General features: G+C 39.8%; 1 protein-coding gene and 1 non-coding gene across 2 annotated transcripts; both read right to left on the reverse strand.

Annotated features, from left to right (window-relative positions):
• LOC134651419 (serine palmitoyltransferase 2-like) lies at positions 1 to 27,828 on the reverse strand. Its single transcript, XM_063506526.1, has 9 exons — positions 27,595 to 27,828; positions 25,546 to 25,728; positions 8,266 to 8,420; positions 7,278 to 7,470; positions 5,966 to 6,193; positions 4,152 to 4,383; positions 2,736 to 2,910; positions 1,768 to 1,938; positions 1 to 212 (listed from the first exon to the last, which is right to left on the reverse strand). The coding sequence occupies exons 1-9, from the start codon at positions 27,748 to 27,750 to the stop codon at positions 95 to 97; spliced, it is 1,611 nt and encodes a 536-aa protein (XP_063362596.1). The 5' UTR covers positions 27,751 to 27,828; the 3' UTR covers positions 1 to 94.
• Trnas-aga (transfer RNA serine (anticodon AGA)) lies at positions 26,888 to 26,960 on the reverse strand. Its single transcript has one exon. It is a non-coding gene; the product is annotated as a tRNA-Ser (tRNA).
• Positions 27,829 to 27,836: the final 8 nt, after the last annotated feature.

Consider the following 27,836-nt stretch of genomic DNA (forward strand, 5'->3'; position numbering starts at 1 on the left):
TGGATGCGGATCGCCGATCCAGTGTGCGAGCGGGACACCGCATACACGGTGTCTCGCTCACACCAATATGATGACCACGTAAAGTAAAGTAAAGCTAGTGCGTCACGCGCGGGAGGCGCGAGTATCGCAGGCCGAGCTCGTCGGCCGCCGCCTCGATGGCCGCGAGCGCTTTGTCGAGTTGCTCTCGTGTGTGCGCCGCCGATAGGCAGAACCTGTGGACGAGACAAGTATTATTTTAGCCATGCGGTAGAATGAGATAGCAATATCACTTGCTCCCTCTAACGCATAAATGCGTCCCTTGGAGTGGCCGGCGCTGGCCCATCGTGTAGAAGAGCCCTTAAACTGATATGTGTCATAATAATATACTAAAGAAAAAGTGACTAAGCCCGCCGGTGGCCGAGGCCGGAAGATTTATACAAGGTGTAACAAAAATAGTGGGTATCCGTTTAAGGGCATATTCGGTATCGTGTTTTGTTTAGGAAAAGCAGAAAATATTTTACAGTACATATGGGGCACTAGTGCGTAAAATAGCACTTTTCGTGCGTATGTCGAAACTTTACTCCCTTCGGTCGTGTTTTAATTCATCGCCACTCGTTTCGACTTTCCTCTTTTTCGCACTTGTATCGAAAATAACTATTTTGACGTGAAAAAAAAAATGTTTTTCTATGGGACAGGTCCACCAAGTCGGCCAATCCTCCATACAAAGGCCAAAAAGAGTCGAGTCATTATCACAGCGAACTCACAATGGTGTCGCAACTCATCTGGAGAGTTTCATAGTAAACAGCCGCCGCGTGCCGGGTGACGTTGATCAGTCTGTCAAGTGCGGATGGTGCAAATGGCACTTAGAACAACATTCAGTTACCCAGAACGGCGTTGTAAGTTCGTAACATAGACTAGGAATCCTCTAGACGGAGTTTAGAGCAATTATTTCATGAGACCGATGCTGCCAAAAATACTGGGGTGCGGGGGACGAGGTGAGCGAGTCCCGTGCCGTGATTGGTCCGTTCAAAGACACGGACGTCACACAAAGACACTTTGACTCGAAGATGGAGTAAAACTACCGTATATTTGTGGCAGAGGGGGTAGCGCTACTATGCTCAGTCTAGAGCAGCCATTCTCAAAGTGTGTTCCGCGTAACCCTGGGGTTCCGCGACACCCCTGCAGGGGTTCCGCAAGAATTTAGAATTATGCTTATTCAATAAAAAAAAATACACTTCTAAAAACTATTGTTTTATTGTAGGGTTCCATCAAGTTTTCCACACGCTTTCCAAAATGGTTCCGTCAAAAAAAAAGATTGAGAACCGCTGGTCTAGAAGATGTCTTGTCTGTGGTTCGTAACAGGGATGTTGCGAATATCCGCATCCGCATCCGCATCCGCGGAACTTCCGCATTATTTTCAACATCCGCATCCGCATAAAATCGATGCGGATTTAATGCGGATGCGGATGTGGAACAGGTCGGTACGGGAACGTCTTAGCATCGGCGTAAGTGCTAGACTGCTAGATAATTTAGTCATTAACCAAAAAAACCTATTAGAAATGAGCAGTCAAGCGTGAGTGGGACTTAATTTACGGAACCCTTGGAACGCGAGTCCGACTCGCACTTGGCCGGTTTTTTGAAATAAAAATTACTAAAATGTAATATTTGACGTTTTTTATGGTACTATCTTGACATCCGCATCCGCGGATGTGAGGCTTTAAAAATCCGCATCCGCGTCCGCGGATGTCAAAAAATCGGCATCCGCAACATCCCTGGTTCGTAACTGACCTTATGCGGGCCTGGTGCAGCGGCGTGGCGGGGAAGCCGACGCCGACGGCGGCCACCCCCGCCGCCGTGAGCCGCTCCACGCAGGCGGCCATCTTGCTGAACGAGTACACCATCATGGGCACCACCGGGGACTGCGGGTGCCCGTACGTAACTACCCCCATCGCGCGCAGGCTGTAATAAACGAAATAATAATTAGTATTGTCACAGGGCGGACACGCCATACATCAAAAACCGGCCAAGTGCGAGTCGGACTCGCGCACGGAGGGTTCCGCACCATCAACAAAAAATAGTGCAAAACAAGCAAAAAAACGGTCACCCATCCAAGTACTGACCCCGCCCGACGTTGCTTAATTTCGGTCAAAAATCACGTTTGTTGTATGGGAGCCCCACTTAAATCTTTACTTTATTCTGTTTTTAGTATTTGTTGTTATAGCGGCAACAGAAATACATCATCTGTGAAAATTTCAACTGTCTAGCTATCACGGTTCGTGAGATACAGCCTGGTGACAGACGGACGGACGGACGGACAGTGGAGCGCGGCGACGACACCGAAACCTCACGAGAGTTAGACATAGTGAGCCGACCAGATAGGCCACATATGTATAGTTTGTAGCTTTCTAATAGACCCCGAAGGCTAATCCTATTGTCTATTGTTAAGAAAAACTGCTCGTGCCACGTGCCACAACCACCTGCATAAAAAATCGGTACTTCGGTTACTGAGTACCGGCGAGTCGAACGCTACAGAACCAGTCTAAAATGTGTCATCGAGATGCGTAACAAAGGCGCGTTATCGGAGAGCGCACCTACACTGGTTTTTTGAGTGTTGGACTAGCCCGCGCTCAGGTGCCAAATAGAATAATTAGGATCATTTTTTGCAGGTAGGTAGCACGTGCGGTTTTACTGAACAATAGATAATAGGATAAGCCTTCGGGGTCTACTAGAAAGCTACAAACTATAGCAATACTGACCGTTCGCGGAAGTATCTCGTGTTATCCCTAAGCGCGGCCACACGCGCCTGGCCCTGGTCCTTGCGCAGATCCCTGAGCGCGCTGAGTATCTGCGCGGCGACCGGCGGCGCCATGCTGTGCGCGTACGCATGCGCGTGCCCGTGCGCGCGCACCCAGCTCACCAGGCGCCGGGAACCTGCAGATTTTGATTGCAGAATTGAAAAGATTTTTATTGAGAGGTTGATTTTACACCGTAGATGAAATGTTTGATAATCTTTAAGATTTAGGAAAATTATAGCCTACCTAATATTAGATATTACGTACACATTATTAAGTTTTTAATAATTTTAGTTTTAAGGCATGTATGTATTTCAAACACAATACCTGTATTGTTTTATTGAATAAATATATGACTATGACTATGATGTCGCGGCGGGCGTTAGGGGTTATGACGAGTACCGGTTTGACGTTACTCGGGGTAAATAAGCCGGCTCACTAGGAATGTACGTCGAGTGTAAAGGCCTGTGCGCACTGGGTGCGTGTGCGTAGACGTGCACGTGCGCGTTGTAATATACAGATCATTATGAGATACGGCACACCGCTTGCGTGACGTGTGCGTGAGCGATAGTGATTGGCACCCTAATTCCCCAAATTTTGCAGTTTCTGACTTGTATGCTGAAAATTGCGATGAAAAGGTCACATTTGCCTGCTGTTAAAGGTGAACACTTGTCAGAGATTATGTTTCGGATATATAGCTGGCCAAGCAATTCTAACCAGTAAAAATGTTCTATGGGACGATATCCCTTCACGCCTACATTTTTCAAATTTGCCGCTTTTTTCTACTGACAAGATCTGCTTGACCAGCTATATTTGCCAACCCTGAATAAAATATTAATAAAAACACTTCATATTTTTTTTACTTAATTACCTAAAGTAAAAAGGAGGGTGGGCAAATTGGCCTAATGACCAATAAGGACAAGCTATATGTCACTGGATAGCTTATTCTAAGTTCTAATACTTTTACTATGGCAGATAGTCCCAAATCTTTGTGTGAAAAAAGTTATCACCGCAAAAAGTAGTGTGAGTTTAAACGTGACTGTATAGTTTTTTTCGGTACTAAGTTCCTGTGTCGCAGATCATTAAGGTTTTGTTATTGTGGATGATTTGGTGTCACGATATTTTAGTTTTTTTATTCGTTTTCTTATGTTTTTTTGTGTCATATTTGTTTTTTTTAAACAGAGATTTGACAAGTCTCGTCATACAAAAAAATGGAGTATATAAAAAAACCTTTCCAATGGTATGTCGCTTATTCTTATTGGCTCATAGGCCAGTGTCCATACAAATCTGCCCATCCTCCTTTAAAACCAAACTATATACTTCTTCTTAGCCCACCCTGTACATGTTAGCCACTAGCCAGTAATATAAATAGGTGTGTACCCGCGATGTAGCCGCCGGCCGCCCTGAAGCTCTTGGTAAAGGTGCCCATGAGCACGTCGACGTCGCCGGGCCGCACGCCGCACTGGTCGGCAGCGCCGCGGCCGCGCGGGCCTAGCGCGCCGATGCTGTGCGCCTCGTCCAAGTACACCTGGAGCCCGAGGCGTTTCTTCAGCGCGATTACCGCCGGCAGCGCTGCCACGGAGCCTTCCATGCTGTACACGCCTTCTACTACCTGCAACAAGGACTTACTAGTTGGAATGAAGGTTTCCAAACTTTCCAGCGTAAACACTTTTGGTCTTCCTGAAATTTGTTATTTATAAATAAATAAATAATAATAAATAAATATTAGAGGACATTTTACACAAATTGACTAAGCCCCACGGTAAGCTCTAGGCTTGTGTTGTGGGTACTTAGACAACGATATATATAATATACAAATACTTAAATACATAGAAAACAACCATGACTCAGGAACAAATATCTATGCTCATCGCACAAATAAATGCCCTTACTGGGATTCGAACCCAGGACCGCGGCTTCACAGGCAGGGTCACTACCCACTAGGCCAGACCGGTCGTCGAACTTTATTTGATTAGCTAAAAAGTAAATAACAAATTTTAACGTTTTCGTACCTTTTGGCGTCGGGAGCGTCTACGCTATTTAAAGAGTTATCGAAAAAAATAACAGACTACTGGTGATCGTAGAGCTGGCAGCTTCCTCGCACAAAGATTAAGTATTGCAATACAGCGAGGAAATGCTGCCAGCATTTACGGCACCATGCGCAAGGGTATATTTAATTTTTAGTTATTTATTTTAAGTTTAGTTTTACTCATTTTTAGATTTAGTTTTTAAGTTTTATAGGGTATAATTTTTTTGTATGTTTACTGAAAATAAATTATTTATCTATTAGCTAAAGTACTGGTTTTAACGAAAGTGACGTCTTCCTGAACTTTCAACCCGGACGGCAAATTAAGCCTTATTTATACTTCGTTTTTTTAGCATTAGAAATAAGGTAAACAATCTTGATGTGTCTTTTAATTGAAAAACACATTTTAAAAATAAGTTACGGTAAATATGTAACAATTATGAATCTCATACGATCTTTTTTCTACTCCCGTACTTTTATTTGTCACTTAAAGGGTCGTGCACACACCTTTAAAACCCTACCTTATAGTTGTCAAGACAAGTCTTTAGTCTATTCCCAAAAAAAGAATTTGTGCTTACACGCAGTATTTTTTTGTTGATTTTACGATACTTAGTGTAATGACCACTTAAAAAATATTGAACGAAAAACAGTGTTGCCAACCTTATTTTAAATGTCATCTCTGACAAATAAGAACCATAGACATGTTATTTTAAATTTCATTCATTCATTCATTCTTTCCCGGCTTTACACTAGTTTACACTCCATTTTTGCTACTTCTTGAATTAAAAATATTTGTTAAATTTACAATTTTATTTCAAAGTAAGTGCTTGGTCGTAGAAAAATTATTGTATGCAACGTTGTTTAACTGAGTTAGTCCATGACTGAGTCAACAAATACTCGTGGCGTCTTTATTAACAATTTTCGGCTCCGCCTCAAATTGTTACTCACGCCGCTCGCCTTTTTTGACCTCTCTTAAACAACGGTTGCATAAAACTACTATTATAGTCTTCTGCTTTCATAAGTAATAGTTATTGATTTTTAAAAAGTGTTTTTCAATTAAAAGACATGTCAAAATCGCTTACCCTCTTTCAAGTTCTTTCTAATGCTAAAAAAAAACGAACTATAGAGATTACTCCGGTAGCTTGAGAGTAACAAACAAAGCACTTACAACAACAATCGTGTCCCACTTCCCCTCCGCCCTCGCGTTCCTCGCGAGCCGCTCGAGGTGCCTCATGTCGTTGTGCCGGAACACCCTGACGGTGACCCCCGCCAGCCGCAGCCCTAGTATCAGGCTCGCGTGGTTGTTCTCGTCGCTCAGCACCAGCGCGCCCGGCGCCAGCAGCCCGGGCAGCATGAGCGAGTTGGTCGCGAAACCCATTCCCACCACCACCGCTGCCTGGAGACAAACATTTCAACATTTGAAGCAGGGATGTTGCAAATATCCGCAACCGCGGAACTTCCGCATTATTTTCAACATCCGCATAAAATCGATGCGGATTTAATGCGGATGCGGATGTGGAACAGGTCGGTACAGGGACGTCTTAGCATCGGCGTAAGTGCTAGACTGCTAGGTAATTTAGTCATTAACCAAAAAAACCTATTAGAAATGAGCAGTCAAGCGTGAGTGGGACTTAATGTACGGAAACCTTGGAACGCGAGTCCGACTCGCACTTGGCCGGTTTTTTGAAAAAAAAAATTACTTAAATGTAATATTTGACGTTTTCTATGGTACTATCTTGACATCCGCATCCGCATCCGCGGATGTGAACCTTTAAAAATCCGCATCCGCATCCGCGGATGTCAAAAAATCGGCATCCGCAACATCCCTGATTTGAAGACACGTAAAGACAAAGAACAACAGCCATATTCGAACTTTCAGATACGTCAAATGCTAGGTATTGAAACGAAATGAATTGGATATGTCAGTGTCAATAGTGACGTTTCTTCAAACAATCACGTCACTTTTGACACTTGTTTGACACTGACATATCTTGGTGATGTCTAATAGATATCTAGTTCAAAATCGGAATCGGGCCCCAAGTCTTACAATGAATATGAACTTTTTGTGTTCAATATCTCTGAAAAGTTGCGAGTTACGTTTTCAAGGGTTCTATTCTAATGTGGCTGCTGATCCCCAGCAGGCCAGACATGATTAGTAGGTAACTTGTGCATTTTTAATTGGCAATATTATTGAAAATTCAATCTGCACTCTTAACGCATTTACTGCCAGGGGGCGTGGCCTAGGAACAAACTTGTATGACGGTGACGCACATGTGCGATGATGTGCGTCGGTGGCAGTGAATGTGTTAAAGAACTGAGAAAACGAAAAGAAACATCATACTCTCTGAGTAGGCTTTTTGTTAAAAACGCCGCGAGCTCTGCCATAGATCACGTATCAATTAATAACTAAAACCAGAAGAGTAACCCCTATAACATTTTTGAAGGGTAGTTAAATCGGGTAGTGGCTCTTTTTATCTTACCTCAACCCCCAAAAACTCAGCAAGCTCAGACTCGAGCTGAGCATGCAAGGGGCAGGAGCCCAGCTCCGCTCGCGACGAGCCCAGGGCGAGCCCGTAGCGGCGGGTGGCCGCCTCCACGTCGGCGTTGCCGCCGCGGTAGCCCAGGTAGTTGTACGAGCCCAGGTTCACGCATTTCAGCTCGCGTCCCGTGAACCTGAAATCAGAGTAGGGATATTGAAAGCATTTGTTTATGGTAAGAATAAAATCATAGTTACGCAAACGTAGACATTCGTAATCATCGGGATTCTCTCGTGTGCAGTCTTCGAACCAATACCACACGACTCCAGGCAAACCAACCCATTGACATTCAATAAGAGAGACGAACTCTGTCTACGAGCCGGCAGAGGTTGAAAGAATCCACGCGGGTGGAATAATAGATTGGAGGATTTGGATTTATGTTTAAAGCTGAAGAAATATAAATAGGCATATAGGTATATAGATTCTGAAACACCACGCTGCGCTCCAAGACCCAGGATCTATGTAGCTCGGAAAGCGGCCAATCTAAAATGGGACTGAGCTGGACTCGTCTGCAGAATGAGTTGTGGGGCAGAATAACTACGAAGGGGGGAGATCAAAAACTCAAATCGGGGATCTGGCAGACCGCCAGCGATGGCAGGATGAACTGGACTCTTTCTTAAAGGAGTGGCCAAACCAGGGATCGGATACCGGTATTTTTTGTATGGGAACGGAAACGGTATTTTTTCGTTCTTTGCTAATTACTTCATTTCTAATTGGGCAATCTAATAATACGAAGTCGTGACCTAAAAACACAACTAAGTCCTACATTTCGAGTATAAAATAATTCGAAAAATATGGTTATTTCTAAGTTTTTGCAAAAAACCGGTTCCGATCCCTGGGCCAAACACAGCACTGGATAGAGATCAGCTGAGAAGTTGAGGGGAGGCCGGAGGTCATGTGGCAAGGAATTTTGAATCCCGACAAGGGTTACCTGAAGGTCCAATTGTAGTCGTCGGTGGCGCGCTCTTTCAGCGTGATCTCCGCTTCAGGCGTGGAGCAAACTGGTCGATTGAAGCAGTGCCGCACTCGTCGGTACACGTAGCGCGAGTAGAACTGGTCGAACGGGTTGTATAGCGGTGCGTAGCCCTGCGAAGACAAATAAATATCATCAATAAGGCCCTTCTCTCACGAGGCCACTCTCAAGCGATTTGTGTTTCGTACGCGTATCCTACGCGTCGCTTGTGAGTACCCGCCATATTTATTTCCTACGTTTCGCACACGACGAGACGCGTCGACGACGCGTTTGATATCAGTCGCACGCTACTGTCTTGCTGGTCGCACGCGACTCGAGTCGTATACGCGTTGTATACTCAAGATGGCGGCGGAACAAGTTTTTAATATAAATTTCGTTCAAGAGGTGGAAAAGTATCCATGTTTATATAATTATAAACTGGTGTTTGACAAGTCAGGAAATATATTTTTATTTCAATTAAATGTACTTATACACAATAATTGGACGAATAAAGAATTGAGAATAGAGAAGAAGATTGTCTTCATCGCTGGAGTCACTAGACATCGTCGTATGAATGTTGTTCCGCAAATGATACAAAATAGTCTCATTTGCGTAGCACCGTGTGCGGAAACGAGTAGCATACCAGTAAGCCTAAGAGTAGTCCTTTGCTATCGATGCAACAAATGGCCCTATTTTGGACTAGCTAACTTTCTTACATGGACAATACATACAGTATGAAGTTACAACGTGTCAGTGCAAGAAATCCACTGTTGGATACCTAAAGACTCATCCAAAGTATGGTCACAATCATTAGGTAGTGTCATCTCACGATGACAAAAATTCCTGCTCTTTGTGACTACGTTTCTGCAAAAGTCGCCTTTCACATTCAGATTGCCTCCTCCTTCAATTTCGATTACGCATCGAATTTACTAATCCTAAGCTTACAACTATTGCATAACAGTAGTGTCGTAAACAAAATAAAAAAAATATTTAGAAGACTAGTCATTGGACGAAGACATCAAGAATTCCTTATCATATACAATCAGCACACACTCGTCAGTCAGTGTAACGTGTAACGCATGCCGTGCCTCTGCGTGACTCAGGTGCTTATCAGTGGCGATATAGCTATCGATCACTGTACCTGAATGCTCTAGTATTGTATCGTATCTATAGTTTGTCAAACGACTGTCTCATTTCAAACATAGACAGAGAGAATCATACTATCTTTGTCTTACACTACAGTACTAGCACCCAAAAGAAAAGGATGAGTATAGATTTTTTTGTTCTTATTTACTGACCAATATCTTGGTTTGACCAACCATGATGTACGAGTATACTACTACATCTATTTAGGTATGTAAAATGTGCCTTATTTTCTCCCCGTTGGGTAATTGTACTAATTGTGCTCCAACAGTTTTTATGTATATGTAGATACAGTAGAGTCCGATTAGTACGACTTCGCATATAACAACCAACCGCTTATAGCGACGTAAGTATAGGCACTTGTTTGGTTTTAGTATGAGCTACTATGAAAGTACAACCGTTTATTAGGACTCCGCTTATAACGACCGATCGCTTTTAACGACGAAAATTGACTCAAAATCCGTCCGTCAAGTCCGGCTACAACGACGAGCGACGTAGTTTTTACAAATAAATATGTAGTTAGTAAGAAGCTTACTCCGTCCCGCACACCTAACTCCCCTCCCCCTTTTGCCTATACGCAGCAAGATGAAAATAGTCATGTGACTTTTCGTAATCCTGCAAACTAAATAAAACCCAATTCCCATTATTCAATTTTATTGAGCTTAAACTTCACATACATAATTATGTACATAAGTTGGGTAAAATGACTACAATGCAATATTTTGGTAGGTACCTTCGAGCTGATCTGATGATGGACACAGGAGATGGCCATAGGAACTGTGTGATAGAACAACGTCAGCTGGATTAGATCCCCAATAATTACGACTTTTTATTTTACGGGATTCGAGTAATTTGCGGATGAAGAGTGAGTTGAATACGCGTACCTTGAAAAGTGGCTTCTTCTAAACACACAAGTCTCTCCATTTAAGACAAAGTGTTGTAATACTAACGTAAAAAAAAACATTTTAAAGGAAATGTTTTTTTTTTCTTTGATTGTCGTATAAGTATTAATAAATACAAAATTACGTAATTATTTTGATTAAAAAAATATATTAAAATTGGCAGTTCGTTTAGTACGACGTCCGGTTAGTACGACGTAATATCAGCGGTCCCGTGGGCGTCGTTATAACCGGACTCTACTGTATATAATAACCTCATTAAGGTCTTACTACATGATAGTAGTGAATGGTCTACTTTAAATTGGCGTAAATAATTTCGAATTTTGGAGCAAATTAGGCACATTTAATGGTATGTCTATGTAGATACATTAGTATTAGGCACAATCGGCACCATGCCAAAGCGGCCCAATTTCGTACATTTATTTTAATTTAATTTAGTATTAGTCTTTAGTTTTATTTTATAGATAAGTTAGTTTATTTTTTTTAATGTACCATTACTTCTAACCTATGTACATTAGTAGGTAGTTGTTTCAGTTAAGACTTTAAAATAGCCAACTAGACGTATTTTTGACACGACTGCACACAAACGGACGTACATATTTAGAGTCAGGGAAAATTTTATCGTAACGTACCGCACTGAGCTTCAAGCCAATCACAGGCTGTCGTCAATCTGATCGATTAAATTGACCAGCCGTTCCAATTAATACAAAACTCCTCGACAGCGCTACACACAAAAAGTTATATTCCTTACATAGTTTTAGTTAAATCTTTTTTTACTATAGCTAAATACGAATGGAAGCAGACGCGCTGCATTCCCGCCCACTACTTACCACGAATAGGTACCTACTTTGATTAATATTTCATGCAAGTAAATACTTTTAGTGATCCTCGGTATATTCAATGCAACGGGGAATATTGTACTTATTCTTATACTAGCTGTTGCCCGCGACTTCGTACGCGTGGATTTGTATATTGGTGGTTATATATTCTACATTAGCTTAGAACAATATGCAGCAAAATATTGCAGTAGGACGGTTAATCATTTGTTAATTATTCATATTATACGCACGCATGAGACTTGTCTTTCACAACCTACGAAGTTTCTAGCCCCTAACTAAATAAAATTGTTCTCGACATAATCCCTCTAAACCCCCTTTAGAAGATATTCATGTCATCTATTTAATAAAACCTACTACCTAACTACCTATTTACGAAGTTTGAAGTAAATAAAATTTGAACCCTATATAAACTTTCAACCCCTTTTTAACCATTTTAGGGGATGAATTTTTAAAAACGCTGAAATTACTTTTCTTGTATTCTAATAATAATGCCTCTGTACAAAGATTCAAGCCCCGTTCTCACAAAAATGTTTGAACTCCATACAAACTTTCAACCCCTTTTTTCACCACCTTGAGATAAAAATTTTCATTAACGCTGAAATTATTTTTTTTTCCATTTTAAAATAATACCGTTTTATGAAGTTTCAAGTTCCTAGCTTAAAATAAAATTCGAACCCCGTACAAAACTTCAACCCCTTTTTAAACCTGTTGGGGGATGAATTTTACAAAACGCTGAAATTACTTGTATTGTCGTCTAATAATATCCCCAAATACAAAGATTCAAGTCCCGCGCTCGAAAAAATGTTTGATATCCATAAAAACTTTCAACTCTTTTTTCACCACCTTAGGGGATGAATTTTCAAAAACTCTGAAATTAGTTTTCTTGTATTTAAATTTAATATCTATTTGCAAAGTTTCAAGTTCCTAGCTTAAAATAAAATTTGCACCCCAAGACGAACTTTCATCCCCTTTTTAACCCCCTTAGGGGTTGAATTTCCAAAAACGTCACAATCACTTTATTTTGTGATCGGCTATTATGCCTTTCAAAGAAGTTTCAAAGCATTTGTAATGGATTCAAACTTTCAACCCCTTTTTAACCCTGTTAGGGGATGAATTTTCAAAAACTCTGAAATTACTTTTCCTGTCTTTTAATAATATCCCCAAATACAAAGATTCAAGTCCCGCGCCCGAAAAAATGTTTGATATCCATACAAACTTTCAACCCTTTTTTCACCACCTTAGGGGATGAATTTTCAAAAACTCTGAAATTAGTTTTCTTGTATTTAAATTTAATATCTATTTGCAAAGTTTCAAGTTCCTAGCTTAAAATGAAATTTACACCCCAAGACGAACTTTCATCCCCTTTTTAACCCCCTTAGGGGTTGAATTTCCAAAAAACGTCGCAATCAATTTATTTGATGATCGGCTATTATGCCTTTCAAAGAAGTTTCAAAGCATTTGTAATGGATTCAAACTTTCAACACCTTTTTAACCCTGTTCGGGGATGAATTTTCAAAAACGCGGAAATTACTTTTCCTGTCTTATAATAATATCCCCAAATACAAAGATTCAAGTCCCGCGCTCGAAAAAATGTTTGATATCCATAAAAACTTTCAACCCTTTTTTCACCACCTTAGGGGATGAATTTTCAAAAACTCTGAAATTAGTTTTCTTGTATTTAAATTTAATATCTATTTGCAAAGTTTCAAGTTCCTAGCTTAAAATAAAATTTGCACCCCAAGACGAACTTTCATCCCCTTTTTAACCCCCTTAGGGGTTGAATTTCCAAAAACGTCACAATCACTTTATTTTGTGATCGGCTATTATGCCTTTCAAAGAAGTTTCAAAGCATTTGTAATGGATTCAAACTTTCAACCCCTTTTTAACCCTGTTAGGGGATGAATTTTCAAAAACTCTGAAATTACTTTTCATGTCTTTTAATAATATCCCCAAATACAAAGATTCAAGTCCCGCGCCCGAAAAAATGTTTGATATCCATACAAACTTTCAACCCTTTTTTCACCACCTTAGGGGATGAATTTTCAAAAACTCTGAAATAAGTTTTCTTGTATTTAAATTTAATATCTATTTGCAAAGTTTCAAGTTCCTAGCTTAAAATGAAATTTACACCCCAAGACGAACTTTCATCCCCTTTTTAACCCCCTTAGGGGTTGAATTTCCAAAAAACGTCGCAATCAATTTATTTGATGATCGGCTATTATGCCTTTCAAAGAAGTTTCAAAGCATTTGTAATGGATTCAAACTTTCAACACCTTTTTAACCCTGTTAGGGGATGAATTTTCAAAAACGCTGAAATTACTTTTCCTGTCTTTTAATAATATCCCCAAATACAAAGATTCAAGTCCCGCGCTCGAAAAAATGTTTGATATCCATACAAACTTTCAACCCTTTTTTCACCACCTTAGGGGATGAATTTTCATAAACGCTGAAATTAGTTTTCTTGTATTTAAATTTAATATCTATTTGCAAAGTTTCAAGTTCCTAGCTTAAAATAAAATTTGCACCCCAAGACGAACTTTCATCCCCTTTTTAACCCCCTTAGGGGTTGAATTTCCAAAAACGTCGCAATTACTTTATTTTGTGATCGGCTATTATGCCTTTCAAAGAAGTTTCAAAGCATTTGTAATGGATTCAAACAACCCCTGTTAGGGGATGAATTTTCAAAAACGCTGAAATTACTTTTCCTATCTTTTAATAATATCCTCAAATACAAAGATTCAAGTCCCGCGCTCGAAAAAATGTTTGATATCCATACAAACTTTCAACCCTTTTTTCACCACCTTAGGGGATGAATTTTCAAAAACGCTGAAATTAGTTTTCTTGTATTTAAATTTAATATCTATTTGCAAAGTTTCAAGTTCCTAGCTTAAAATGAAATTTGCACCCCAAGACGAACTTTCATCCCCTTTTTTAACCCCCTTAGGGGTTGAATTTCCAAAAACGTCGCAATCACTTTATTTTGTGATCGGCTATTATGCCTTTCAAAGAAGTTTCAAAGCATTTGTAATGGATTCAAATTTTCAACCCCTTTTTAACCCTGTTAGGGGATGAATTTTCAAAAACGCTGAATGTACTTTTCCTGTCTTTTAATAATATCCCCAAATACAAAGATTCAAGTCCCGCGCTCGAAAAAATGTTTGATATCCATACAAACTTTCAACCCTTTTTTCACCACCTTAGGGGATGAATTTTTAAAAACTCTGAAATTAGTTTTCTTGTATTTAAATTTCATATCTATTTGCAAAGTTTCAAGTTCCTATCTTAAAATGAAATTTGCACCCCAAGACGAACTTTCATCCCCTTTTTAACCCCCTTAGGGGTTGAATTTCCAAAAACGTCGCAATTACTTTATTTTGTAATTGGCTATTATGCCTTTCTAAGAAGTTTCAAAGCATTTGTAATGGATTCAAACTTTCAACCCCTTTTTAACCCTGTTAGGGGATGAATTTTCAAAAACGCTGAAATTACTTTTCCTGTCTTATAATAATATCCCCATATACAAAGTTTCAAGTCCCACACTCACAAAAATATTTGAGATCCATACAAATTTTCAACCCTTTTTTCACCACCTTGGGGGATGAATTTTCAAAAACGCTGAAATTAGTTTTCTTGTTTTTTAATATAATACATTTTTAGAAAGTTTCAAATTCCTAGCTTAAAATAAAACTTGTACCCCATACAACCTTTCATCCCCTTTTTAACCCCCTTAGGGGTTGAATTTTTCAAAATCGCTTCTTATCTCTTGTACACTTTATAAATGCAACCTAGTGTGCAAATTTCAACTTTCTAGCTTTTGTAGTTTCGGCTCTGCGTTGATGAATCAGTCAGTCAGTCAGTCAGTCAGTCAGTCAGGACACTTGCATTTATATATATATAGATTGTGCAATAAAGGTTAAATAAATAAATCAAATAGTATGGTAAACAGAGGGCTTTATCTCGTCAGAAAGGACTACTTTACTAGATATTTGTATGTTGTTTTTAAACCTCACAATCGACTCGATCAAAATGTTTTGTTTGCGTAGCAATAAAAAGCGTTGCAAAACAATATTTGCGAATAAAAAATAAAACGAGATAACAAAACCTCAACACGGAATACGTAGGTTGCCCTGAAAGTTTCGGGAATTGGAAAAAATACGCGTTTAAATGAAATAAAAGTACTTTTATTGTTTTTCAAAGTATTCTCCTTTGTGTTTAATGCACTTTTTCATTCTCTGAAACCAGTTATTGAACTCTGAACTGGGGGTTGACGAAATGGCCATTTTATAAGCGTGGACTGCTTCTTCCGCGGTCTGAAAACGCTGACCACGCAACCGATTCTTTATTTTCGGGAAAGTAAAAAAATCGTTGGGACTTAGGTCGGGGCTGTACGGAGGATGGTCCAGTAATTCGACTTTTTCGCCCTTCAGATAGTCGTTTGTTTTCTGAGCAGTATGAGGGCTGGCATTATCATGGTGTAGTATAATACGGCGGTTAGGGTTATTTTTTCGCAGTTCAGCAAAAACAATCGGTAAACAAACGCCTATATACCAATCGGCATTGACAGTTCTTCGATCTTCAAGAGCAATAGTCGCCACGTGACCCGATTTGGAGACAAACGTGGCTACCATTTTTTTGATCGTGCTGCGAGAACGAACAACTTTTGTTGGCTTCGGCTCGTCTTCGTAAACCCATACTCGAGATTGGTTTTTGGATTCAGGCTCATATGCGTAAATCCATGACTCGTCACCTGACACAATACTAAAAACGGCAGTTGAGCTTCCTCCATTAAATCTTTTTAGGGTTTTGTGGCACCAATTGACACGGACCGTTTTCTGCTCGTCAGATAACAAGTGAGGAATCCACCGGGAAAACAACTTCCGCACGCCCAACTCTTGCTGTAAAATAACTTGTACCTGACTCATTCCAATGCCTAAAGTCTCCTGAATTTCCCGATATGTAACATGCCTATCTTCTTTTATCAGTTGGCGAACAACATCGATGTTTTGATCGGTAACGGCAGTTTTCGGTCGACCCTCACGTACGTCATCCGCAAGAGACACACGGCCACGTTGAAATTCCGAATACCACCTGTATATTGTCGTCTTCGAAGGTGCTTCACTACTAAAAGCAATAGTCAATCGGTCTCCACATTGTTGTTGTGTTAATCCACTTTTAAAGTCATAATAAATCATTGCTCTAAAACTTTCGCGGGACAGCTCCATTTTCACCAGCGACTCAACGACTTTAAAAAACAATTGAAAATAGAACATTGTTTTTTTTTCTAAGTGGCCAGTGTTTTCGAATAATGAGACTATGCTTGTAACAAAGAGGTATAACACATGTCAAATATACGTTCCTAAGTATGCAATTCCCGAAACTTTCAGGGCAACCTACGTAAATGCTACTGAGCAGAACACGAATCAATTGTTATTGTTATACATGTAAAATTCACTCAATATATGTATTCTCTCTCTCTCTGCACCAATTGTAGGTACATACTTAAGTATCTCTGTTTGGCCCTATGGTTGACTGGTAGATAATGCCATTTGGCATTAAGTCCGCCATTTGTACATTGTTGTATATATGTTGTGCAATAAAGTTTAAATAAATAAATGAAATCACTTTAAAATTTTGTGTAGGCATGGCCTTTAAGAAAAAGGCATTGCAAAATAATGACAAGGAAAAGTTACTGTGGATAATTATTTTCCCAATGGCGAAATTCCAAATTCTTAAATTGGTGTTAACACCTCAATTTTGTAGTACAAATAGATAAACATAGATTTCGTGAATATAGATAGGCAATAAAATGTAGAGATCCCTCGCATATTGGGCTGAATATATGTATACCTATTTCTAAGCAGTTTGATGAGACTAGACTATGCCCGGTGTCATGTCTCGGGAAGGTGCGACATCGACGTGGACAGGCCCCTGGAAGTGACGTCACTGCGGCAGTCTGTAACCTACTTTCCTGCATGAAACCTGGCGACTATTCGTATTAGATACACGAGCGCGGGCGAAGTTTCTCGGTCGAACCAGCTTGACGTGACCTCAGAGTTCGTGTGTAGCCATGGTATAGCCTTTATTGCCGTCAAACCTTATTGTGTTTATGTAGTTCAGTATTTATAAATAAATAAATCATCATTTATTTCAGGCAAAGCCCATAAAAGTGTTAGTAGTTCGCCCAGTCGCTCATTGGAATAACTACCATCGGTCGATATATGTATGTAAAACAAAAAACCATCTCTAGAGCTACTCTAGCGGATACGCAACGCACAGCTCAGCAGCAGTTGTGCACAGTGGTAGAATTAACTAGTCTCGCTAAGAAGTTCCGCAAAAAAATAACGTTTTAATCTACTTTCAAAAAAGACTTAATACGAGAAAAATCTGTAGTCGGGTTACTTTCATCTTTTTTTTTTAATATTATGATTCCACCGAAGACCATTAATGTTACCCTTAAATAAATGAAGTAAAGCAATGGGTCGTATGTCTATTCCCACGCACATGAATATGAAATCGATACGGGAATTATACGATGTAGCGATTGTTGAGGCTTTATGTGAGGCTCTTGAGTGTATCTTTAATTTTACAGACTTGCATAGAAATAACCATTCAAAGTGACCCGTTTTCGTTGATCTCGAGTGTATATAGCTTGCTCCTGTTAGTTGCGCAAGCGACTGTGTAAGCAGGACAAGGGTAGGCGTTGTTAGCGGCAGCTAATGGAATTCGCGGGCTCGTTTAGATCAATTACCAGAGCACAAATACGCGGATACACTGTTCTGTTGTAGCGCTGGTGACCTAGCGGTAAGAGCGTGCGACTTTCAATCCGGAGGTCGCAGGTTCAAACCCCGGCTCGTACCAATGAGTTTTTCGGAACTTATGTACGAAATATCATTTGATATTTACCAGTAGCTTTTAGGTGAAGGAAAACATCGTGAGGAAACCGGACTAATACCAATAAGGCCTAGTTTCCCCTCTGGGTTGGAAGGTCAGATGGCAGTCGCTTTCGTAAAAACTCGAGCCTACGTCAATTCTTGGGATTAATTGTCAAGCGGACCCTAGGCTCCCATGAGCCGTGGTAAAATGCCGGGATAACGCGAGGAAGAAGAAGACACTGTTCTGTTGTAGAGGGCACAGCAGAATTTCGACCTCAAATTCGGATCAATGGAACCTGGAGTCGGAGAGGGTAAAGCCGGCTTCCCACGGCCCGTGTTTATTACAGGCCAGGCCGGATCGCGCCACGCCTGTGGATGCCTGTGCGGTTGATTACATCGGCTTCCCACGGCCCGTTGTTTCACAGATCTGACCGCGCCTCTACAGGCCGACAGATCGTGGGAACGGTCGCATCCGACGAGGCCTGTGGTCGCCTGTCTGCGCAGTCCCAGGTGAAATGAACCGACGCAGACGCGCCCCTACAGGCCGCGACAGGCACCGTCGCGCCGCGCCGCGACGCGCCTTTGAAGTTACCGACTCCTGACGGATCGGACGGGTGACGACAGGCGACCACAGGCCTCGTCGGATGCGACCGTTCCCACGATCTGTCGGCCTGTAGAGGCGCGGTCAGAACTGTGAAAAAACGGGCCGTGGGAAGCCGGCTTTACTCTATCTTATATAAGGTTGGTTTCCACCTGTCCAATTTCGTGGTCCAATGTGCATTGCGTCTCACTCTCTCACTCAGCAAAATGTGAGACGCAAAAGGTGGAATACAGTCCTTAAAATATAATTGAAGCGCGCCTAAATTCAGACTCGACTAACTCTACCTAACAGAAGATGGCAACCACGGCAGCTGTTGTTTTAATACTCCGTATGTGTGTATGTGAGGATATACAAAGAAAGGCAAAAGAGAAGCAGTAGGGTAAGGGTATACATCATAAGATTTTTTTTTACTCCGACAAGTTAAAACAAAATTGAGGGAACAGGAAGGAAAATATGCTGAAATAAAATATGGTACAAGCACACTAAACGGTACGTACCTACCTATTTTTGTTAAGTACAACTTACATGCCTACTCGTACTTATTACAGCTTAACAGCAACATTTTTTAACCGCCTTCAAAAAAAAAAGGAGGTTCTCAGTTTGACCCGTATGTATGTATGTATGTATGTATGTATGTATGTATGTATGTATGTATGTATGTATGTATATTTGTTCGCGATTATCTCGCGTTTGGCTGAACCGATTTTGATGCGGTTTTCAGAAAAGTGTTTCTTACATTCTGGAGAAGGTTTTAGTATACATAGATCTGAGCTGATGCTGAACCCTGGCTGTACCTAGTGGAACTCAGGTTTGGTGCAACATAGGCTCACGCTGTTTTGGTCATCCGACACGCCTTGATGAGCACTTGGGAGAGCAGTACCCAAGATAGAGCTGATGCTGAACCCTGGATGTACCTAGTGGAACTCGGGATGTACCTAGTGGAACTCAGGTTTGGTGCAACATAGGCCCACGCTATTTTGGTCATCCATCACATCATGATCAGCACTTGGGAGAGCAGTACCCAAGATTGAGCTGATGCTGAACCCTGGCTGTACCTAGTGGAACTCAGGTTTGGTGCAACATAGGCCAACGCTATTTTGGCCATCCGTCACATCTTGATGAGCACTTGGGAGAGCAGTACCCAAGATAGAGCTGATGCTGAACCCTGGCTGTACCTAGTGGAACTCAGGTTTGGTGCAACATAGGCCCACGCTATTTTGGTCATCCGTCACATCTTGATGAGCACTTGGGAGAGCAGTACCCAAGATAGAGCTGATGCTGAACCCTTGCTGTACCTAGTGGAACTCAGGTTTGGTGCAACATAGGCCCACGCTATTTTGGTAATCTGTCACATCTTGATGAACAATTGGGAGAGCAGTACCCAAGATAGAGCTGATGCTGAACCCTTGCTGTACCTAGTGGAACTTAGGTTTGGTGCAACATAGGCACACTTTGTTTTGGTTAACCGACTTGTCGTCGTGTGCCTATGTTGCAGAGTTCCACTAGGTGGGTCGATGAACTTTTTTCTAACTGCCTTTAAAAAAGGACGTTCTCAGTTTGACCCGTATGTATTTATGTACGTATGTATGTGTGTATGTTTGCTCGTGATTATCTCGCGTTTGGCTGAACCGATTTTGATGCGGTTTTCAGAAAAGTGTTTGTTACATTCTGGAGTAGGTTTTAGTGTACAGTACATGGATGGTTTGAAAAACCAATTGGACCCGGTAGGTGGCCATGCTATCGGTATGACTACCAACAAATTTATGTTGCTGAAACCGATTTAGATTAAATAGTGGGAGTGGGAGTCGGACTCAGACTGGGACTGGGAATGGGAGTGGAAGTGGGAGCAATATACATACAAATCGTTTAGCACCAAAACGTCGTATTATGTTGTGTCGCGTTTATCATCGAGTTGGGCCATCACCAACATTAGTAGGTAGTTACTAGCCCAAAACTAAATGGAGAGCCTAACAAACTAGTATTTTAGCCCAAAACCTAAAATAAATGAAGTACTACGTATCACTAAAAAGTAAAAAATAAAATAAAATAAATAAAAAATAATTAAAAAATTAAAAATAAACAAAAATAAAACCAAAATAAAATATCTTAATATAATATCTTTTTTTAAAAAAGGGAACCGCCTTCAAAAAACCAACCCACTGAAAAGTACAAAATAATTTTTATATGGCACCCCTTTACGTGTCCAGTCCCTATCCCGTCGTAAAGCAAATTTTTGCCAAAAAGTGATTAATACCTAATAATAAGAAAATTAATAATCATCCGGGTAATTACTTAGTTTTTGAAGGCGGTGCCAAACCAACAAAAACAGTCTTTACTACCAATCAGAAAAAAAAATACGAGTAGGTACAAGAACTAAATTAATGAGTAAACTAAGTATGTCTTTATAATGCAAGTAAGGTCAGCGTTCTTCGTTGTCTAAAATATCGGTTCTCAAAAATTTTGGTTTGGCACCGACTTCAAAAACTAAGTAATTACCCGGATGATTATTAATTTTCTTATTATTAGGTATTAATCACTTTTTGGCAAAAATTTGCTTTACGACGGGATAGGGACTGGACACGTAAAGGGGTGCCATATAAAAATTATTTTGTACTTTTCAGTGGGTTGGTTTTTTGAAGGCGGTTCCCTTTTTTAAAAAAAGATATTATATTAAGTTATTTTATTTTGGTTTTATTTTTGTTTATTTTTAATTTTTTAATTATTTTTTTTGGTTGATATAAGAAATACTTGGTAAAGCTGAAACTTATGGGACGCTACCATGTGTAAGTAATACTGCGAAACGTGTTATAGTTCCCAAGCTTACTTAGAAGCTACCTACTAGAACGTACCTATCAGTACTATCGTCGACACTGTTAACTAACCATTTCTAAACTACATACATACAGGGTGATTGGAAATTCGCCGTATTCCTTGAAAGGGGTTATTCTATGGGGAAAATTTTGGAAAGTTTCGGCAATTTTTTTATTTCACGTAATCAGTAGCTTATGGGCTATTAGATCAATGCTTTTTTTTATTCCGAATTTAAGTAGTTTTTTCACAATTACCACTTTTATGTCGAAAGGCGGGTTTTTTAAACAAAAACCTAAAAACTCAAATAACTTGAAAACCAATGAGTTTTGACCCCTAGTTGACTGGACTTAAATCATTGCAAATGACCCGTAGAATAACCCCTTTCAAGGAATACGGCGAATTTCCAATCATCCTGTATGTATATTGCAACAACATAATGCCTACCAATGAACAGATCAAAGCATTGCTGTTAGTACTCTTTATTACCTAATACAATCGAATAGTCTCCAAGCGTTTCTAGTTAAAAACACTAGACTAAGACTCCTCTGTCCATCTGTCTGTCCGGCCGTCTGTCTGTCTGTCACCAGGCTATATCTCATGAACCGTGATAGCTAGACAATTGAAATTTTCACAGATGATGTATTTCTGTTGCCGCTATAACAACAAATACTAAAAAGTATGGAACCCTCGGTGGGCGGGTTACGAAAAGTACGAGTTGTCGCATCTTATTACTACATTTTTACAGCACAAAAAGTAATAAACTGTAGATAGACTGACAATACTCACCTCTACCTATACTTGAAATTATTTGAGATGGACATTCATTTACAAATCAATATTAGTTGCAATTTAAACTTTCTAGCCTAACCTTGAAGGTCCATATTCCAAATGGTTACTTTAAATTGTCTCATACCTGATTTAAGCCATCTCTTAACGATGATTGCCGCCTTTTACGAGTTGCCTAATCTGCCATGTTTGCATATTCATATTCATTCGTTCAACAACACTACCTAAGTACCTACCTACTCATGTTTTCTTTTGCATAATTTGCATGGTGTTTTTATGCCACTGTAACTGAACAAGCCTATATCAGAATAAGTTTTCGCCCATAGCGGGCACCGTCTCTTTTTCCCGAACGAAGCACTTCGTACATTGCCTATAATTCTGATATTAAACTCTATCAAAGCAATAAAAATTATGTTGCGGATATCATCATAGCTATGTTTGGAACGAAGCATGTTGCTGATTTGCATTTGTAGCATCGCACGAAGCCTGCGTTGCGGATTTCTTACATATAACTGGAGTATTTTTAAACATTAAAATGTAGATTGTTTAAATAAAAATGATTTATTTAAAGTATTTTCATCGACCTGACTACACTGAACTGACCTGAGTCTTTCTACTTTGTTGCAAGTGTTGCAACTATAGGGCGTCTTCGAAATCAATCATTTTCTAGAATAAAAACCACCACGCCACACATTTATCGTGATTAGGGCTTGCAATTCGAATATTCGAATATTCGAATTTGTCGAATATTCGACCTGTTTTGATATTCGAATATTCGGCCGCTCAGGTTTCGAATATTCGAATAATTTTTATTACTATAAAAAAATCTATGTCATCCGCTGTAGTTACAGTTTCTGTGTGTTTTACGGGTATTTACAGTGAATGAGGAACGGTAGGTACCCAAATACGAAGGAAATAATATTTTTACTGTATTCCTCTCGATAGAATTCGTGAATACAGTGAAACCTAACTCAATTTAAAAGAAAACGAAATCAAAAAGTATGCTATTTTTACGGCGCGTAAGTTTTAAGTTAAAGGGTCATTCTGTTTATTCAGTACAAGCGTACGTTAAAGATCGGTTTTCCTAGGATAGCGGTGCCGTCATATAGCGGCCGTCTCCATACTAAATAATACGGCTAAATATGGATGTCATAGTATTTGTGTGGAGACGGCCGCTATATGACGGCACCGCTATCGGAGGAAACCAAAGCATAAGCGAATTTTTGAAGTCTAAGCCTTGCCACTTATCGCAATTCTCAAATTTAATCATACCAAACCTGCCCAACTTGGTAATCTAACCATGCACCTTTAGCTGACGAAAGTGACGAATAATCCACCCAGTACTCAACTAACTTTTTCCCTTAAATATTCCAATATTATATAATTAGCCGACCATTAGGAATAATAACTTGCCAAAACAAATAAAGTCAATAAATATTCAAAATACAATGAAATTAAAGGCCTTTTTACAGGCTTCTGAGTGATTACAAGTTAATTTAAATCGGAAAATAATTACCTACTAAAAAGAATATCTTACATACCTAGGTGTTTGGATGGTTAAAGTTATATTATTTCACGCAACGACGCATTTATAATGAGTTTTATCTAGAAATATTAATTACGTCTAATTTTGGCGTTTTACTTGCTTTTATAAATGTGGGCATCTTATAAATAGTAGGATGATAAAATCTAGTCAATTAAGTGGATTTCTGCCAAATATCCTTAGTTTTAGCAATATGTGAAAAAAGCTTTTGAATAAAACGATAATAAACCGATTTCTCGTTCCTTTTCTTATTTTTTATAATATTCGAATAATTATTCGAATATTCGAATACGTCGTCAGAAAAAGTCGAATATTCGAATATCTGAAAGTTTCGAATATTTGCAAGCCCTAATCGTGATGTGATCACGATCAGAAAACAAGACCATAAAAATATTCAACATTATGTCCATCTTCACAATTGAAAATACGCCGTATTATGCAAAGTAACATGACATGAACAAATGAGATTAAGATTATAAACATGGTCCGACGTTTCTGGAGTTATCGCTCGTTGAATGTCCTGATAACACCAATAGGTAGGTACTTATTTGCCTGCTGACTCATTCATCAAACGCAGGTACAATAAATCACAATTCTCGAGTTGTCCTATTTCAAGTTCTCAAATACAATTTTCGGGGCTGCAATAAAGAAATGAAAGGCCTGTGCACACCTGGTGCGTGTGCGTAGACGCGTACGTGCGTGTTGTAATATACAGTTCCTTATGAGAGACGACACACCGCTTGCGTGACGTGTGGGTGCGCGGCTCCAACATTTTAGCGCACGCGCACCTGGCACCTGGCCTTAACCCTTAAATGCATAGTGTTGCCAAATGTCTACTAAGCATTAGACAGCTCACAGATTAAGGGTTTAAACAAATTCTATTTGTTCCTGTATATTATTTGATTGTAAAACTTTCCGAATTATTACATAGACTTACGCAGTATTTTAATTTATAAAAATTACATTTGTTTATAGACGAAATGTCGGAAAACTTGGAAAAACCTGGAAGTTGATGATTTTTAGTATGTGATTTTGGGCAGATTTTTCGGGGTTTTTATTTACAAACTTTATCATAGGAACATCATAAATAGTGCACCTTTCTGATGGCAGTTAAGATTTTTCCTATACCCTTTACTATAGCTATATATTTCCAAAAATATAATTTAGCGTATGCAACTTGTAACACTGATTTCGCAGTGAACATCGATGATATAATTTTTTTTACTATTTTTCCTAGAAACGGCAAACAATTATGTGATACATATATTAATTTCGGGCAAAAAGAAAAAATCATGCATTTAAGGGTTAAGGAGAGGGCAGCGCTCGAACTACTCCTCAGTGTCTAATGTGCTCCTGTTAGGACACACATATCTACTCCATTTTGCGAACTTGGGGAGAACAGCTGATTCATGTAGCTCAAGAAGAGAAGGTAAAAACATCAGCTGCTTTATAGCAGGGAAGAGCATGTGCAGTTACAACATAATTGCGTAACACACTAATTGTGAATTGTGAAAAAATGTTGTAACATACCTCCCTATTTCGCCCAAGGTAGGTGGGAAGAGGCAACTAGTTTATGTAGCTCGATAAGATGAGAAGTAAGAAGCTGAGCTGTGTCAGAGCTGCAGTGATGAGTGAACAATGCTCGAAGGACTTCTCAGTACTGATTGAGCTGTTAGGCTTACAACTTGCCTCTCTCTTCCTCTCCGTTGCAACCTTGGGTGGAGAGAGCTGCTATAAAGAGAAGCTTATTTCAGTTTGGACATACCTCTCTCTTCCTCTCCGTGGCGACCTTTGGCGGGAAGAGCAACTGATTAATGTAGCTCAAGAAGATAAGAAGGAAGAAGCTGAACTGCGTGAGCGCTGCAGTGATGAGTGAACAGCGCTCGAAGGACTCCTCGGTGCCGCCGAGTTTCTTCCAGTCCAGGGGCGGTATTGGTGGTGCTTTTGTCTGCGAAAATTATTATTTATGCATGCTGCTGGTACTAATGCAATGTTTATCTTGACTGCTCAAGTGAAACTAGCCGGCATGGCCTAGCTAGACAAGTACAGAGTCAAATCAAAGTGGTGGCAAGGTTGCGGTAAGGCAGATAAATTAATGGACACTTGAGTATTACATTATGGTTGACACTCATATATGGCTATTTTTAAAACTTATACGAATGACATAAGTTGTAAAATACTATTTTGTCTACAGTTTCACAATAATATACATTATAAAATGCACTCATCAATCAAGCAATCATCGCCGTTCGCACCTGCGTATTATGACTGTTATGGCGCGATTGTTCTCCACCGACGGAGCGTGCGCGTGCATTTAAAGTAAGTATCATATTTAGACATCAGTTAGGAATGAAAGTTGACTCTGTCAACTCTACAAGGGAATTATTCGTGGCCTAAGCTAGAAAAAAAAAAGAAAATTTATAAAAAAAACTATGCTACTTTTTACTCTGCCTCTTTGGCAGTTTAAATACTCTTTAAAGGGGCCCACTGATTACCAGTCCGCCGGACGGTATCGGCCTGTCAGTTGTTCGGAACTGTCAACTTTTTGTTCTAACTGACAGGCCGATACCGTCCGGCGGACTGTAAATCAGCCCTTTAAGGCCGCAAACTTTCAGCCGCCACTTGTATGGTCAAAACATACTTGGCTTAATTGTATTAGTTAAATTGCTGTTGTTAAAACATCCTACATAAACGCTACTGTTTGGAAATGTGGCAATAGATGGTCTAAATATTAACTAGAAAGTAGAGCTTAGTTGTACACCTAAATAAATTGTTGTCGCCCATAAAATAATTATACATCTCAAACCAACTTGTACATCTATTGGTCACTGTACAATGTACTAATTAAAATTAAACATTCACTGCACGCGAATACGTCTCTTTATCATACTTACCTAGTAGTGAGTAGTGTCACACCCACCACCATAGAGAACACACTTATAATTTGCGTGCAGCGAGTATTTGATTTGTAGTAAACTATATTAAAAAAAACATCTTCACTTACTTCACTGTAAGTTTTTTAAATTGGTTAGAATTTTTACAAAACTATTGAATTATAAACTGAAATAAATGTCATATATTAAAGAAAAAGTGACGAAGCGCTCCAGTGGTGAAGGCCGGATTCGAACCGGCGTCTTTAGCAATCTGGGCTAACGCCTTGAACCCTTTGGCCACCCCACCACGGTGGAACCCGTCCCAATGACTATATGCCATCTTACTAAGACTAGGCGTCTTTATCCAACTTAGAACTTAAAAAAAAAAACATATCAAAATATTTAATAAAATAATTTGATTTGTTCCCAAAGTTGTGTAAAATTAATGAATTCAAACATGAATGAAAGGGTATACAAAAACCACTTTTGAATGCAGCTAAACGTAAATAATTTACTACTATCCAACTGAACTATCAAATAAAATTAAAACACACTGATTCGTGATCACAATTGGACAGTGTTATGGAATAGCGAACTAAGCGATAGCGAACTAAGCGCTAGCGAACTAACTGTCGCTTGATCGCTTATTTCATAACACTGTCCAATTAATACTATTAAATGAAAGTAGTTATTGGAATGTTTCATGGTCCAGTGGCTGTCACAGTGGGACAGTCCCGCCCGTAACCACGCTCGGGACACCGGACACGAGATATCGTTACTTTCACATTTTTAAGGTACCTGTGTACCGCAGTGCATCACCGCCATGGCCGGAACACCAGCTCGGCGTCTTGGGGCTAATATGCAGCCCTAAGAACTAGGAAAACTTTCCCTAAATACGTTCATGCACGAGGTTAAACACGGAAGATATCGCAATTACTCACGTCATGACTACTGTGCTGAGTAGACTTCATGTATCCATTTTTATGATTGTTTATCTTGCCATTAGCACTAAATTCCTTTCCGTTACATTGCTGTGGTTTCTTCAACGGTCCCGCCTCACTCGAGCCGACAGTACCGTTCGCAGCCGTCGCCGCCATCCTTGTGCAGCTGCACAGTTTGGCACTGTACAAACTTCAGATTGAACTACAATATTTTGCAGCGATGTTTCTGCTGTCTGATCATA

This window comes from Cydia amplana, chromosome 1 (genome assembly GCF_948474715.1).
Source record: "Cydia amplana chromosome 1, ilCydAmpl1.1, whole genome shotgun sequence".
Classification (NCBI taxonomy): domain Eukaryota; kingdom Metazoa; phylum Arthropoda; class Insecta; order Lepidoptera; family Tortricidae; genus Cydia; species Cydia amplana.

Excerpts from the sequence above, each read along its gene's own strand:
- LOC134651419 (XM_063506526.1), bottom strand. The coding sequence starts at position 27,750 with ATGGCGGCGACGGCTGCGAACGGTACTGTCGGCTCGAGTGAGGCGGGA. Across the intron at positions 25,729-27,594 it reads CTCAGCACAGTAGTCATGAC|ACAAAAGCACCACCAATACC; the intron begins GTGAGTAATTGC and ends TAATTTTCGCAG. Across the intron at positions 6,194-7,277 it reads CTGAGTTTTTGGGGGTTGAG|GCAGCGGTGGTGGTGGGAAT; the intron begins GTAAGATAAAAA and ends GTTTGTCTCCAG.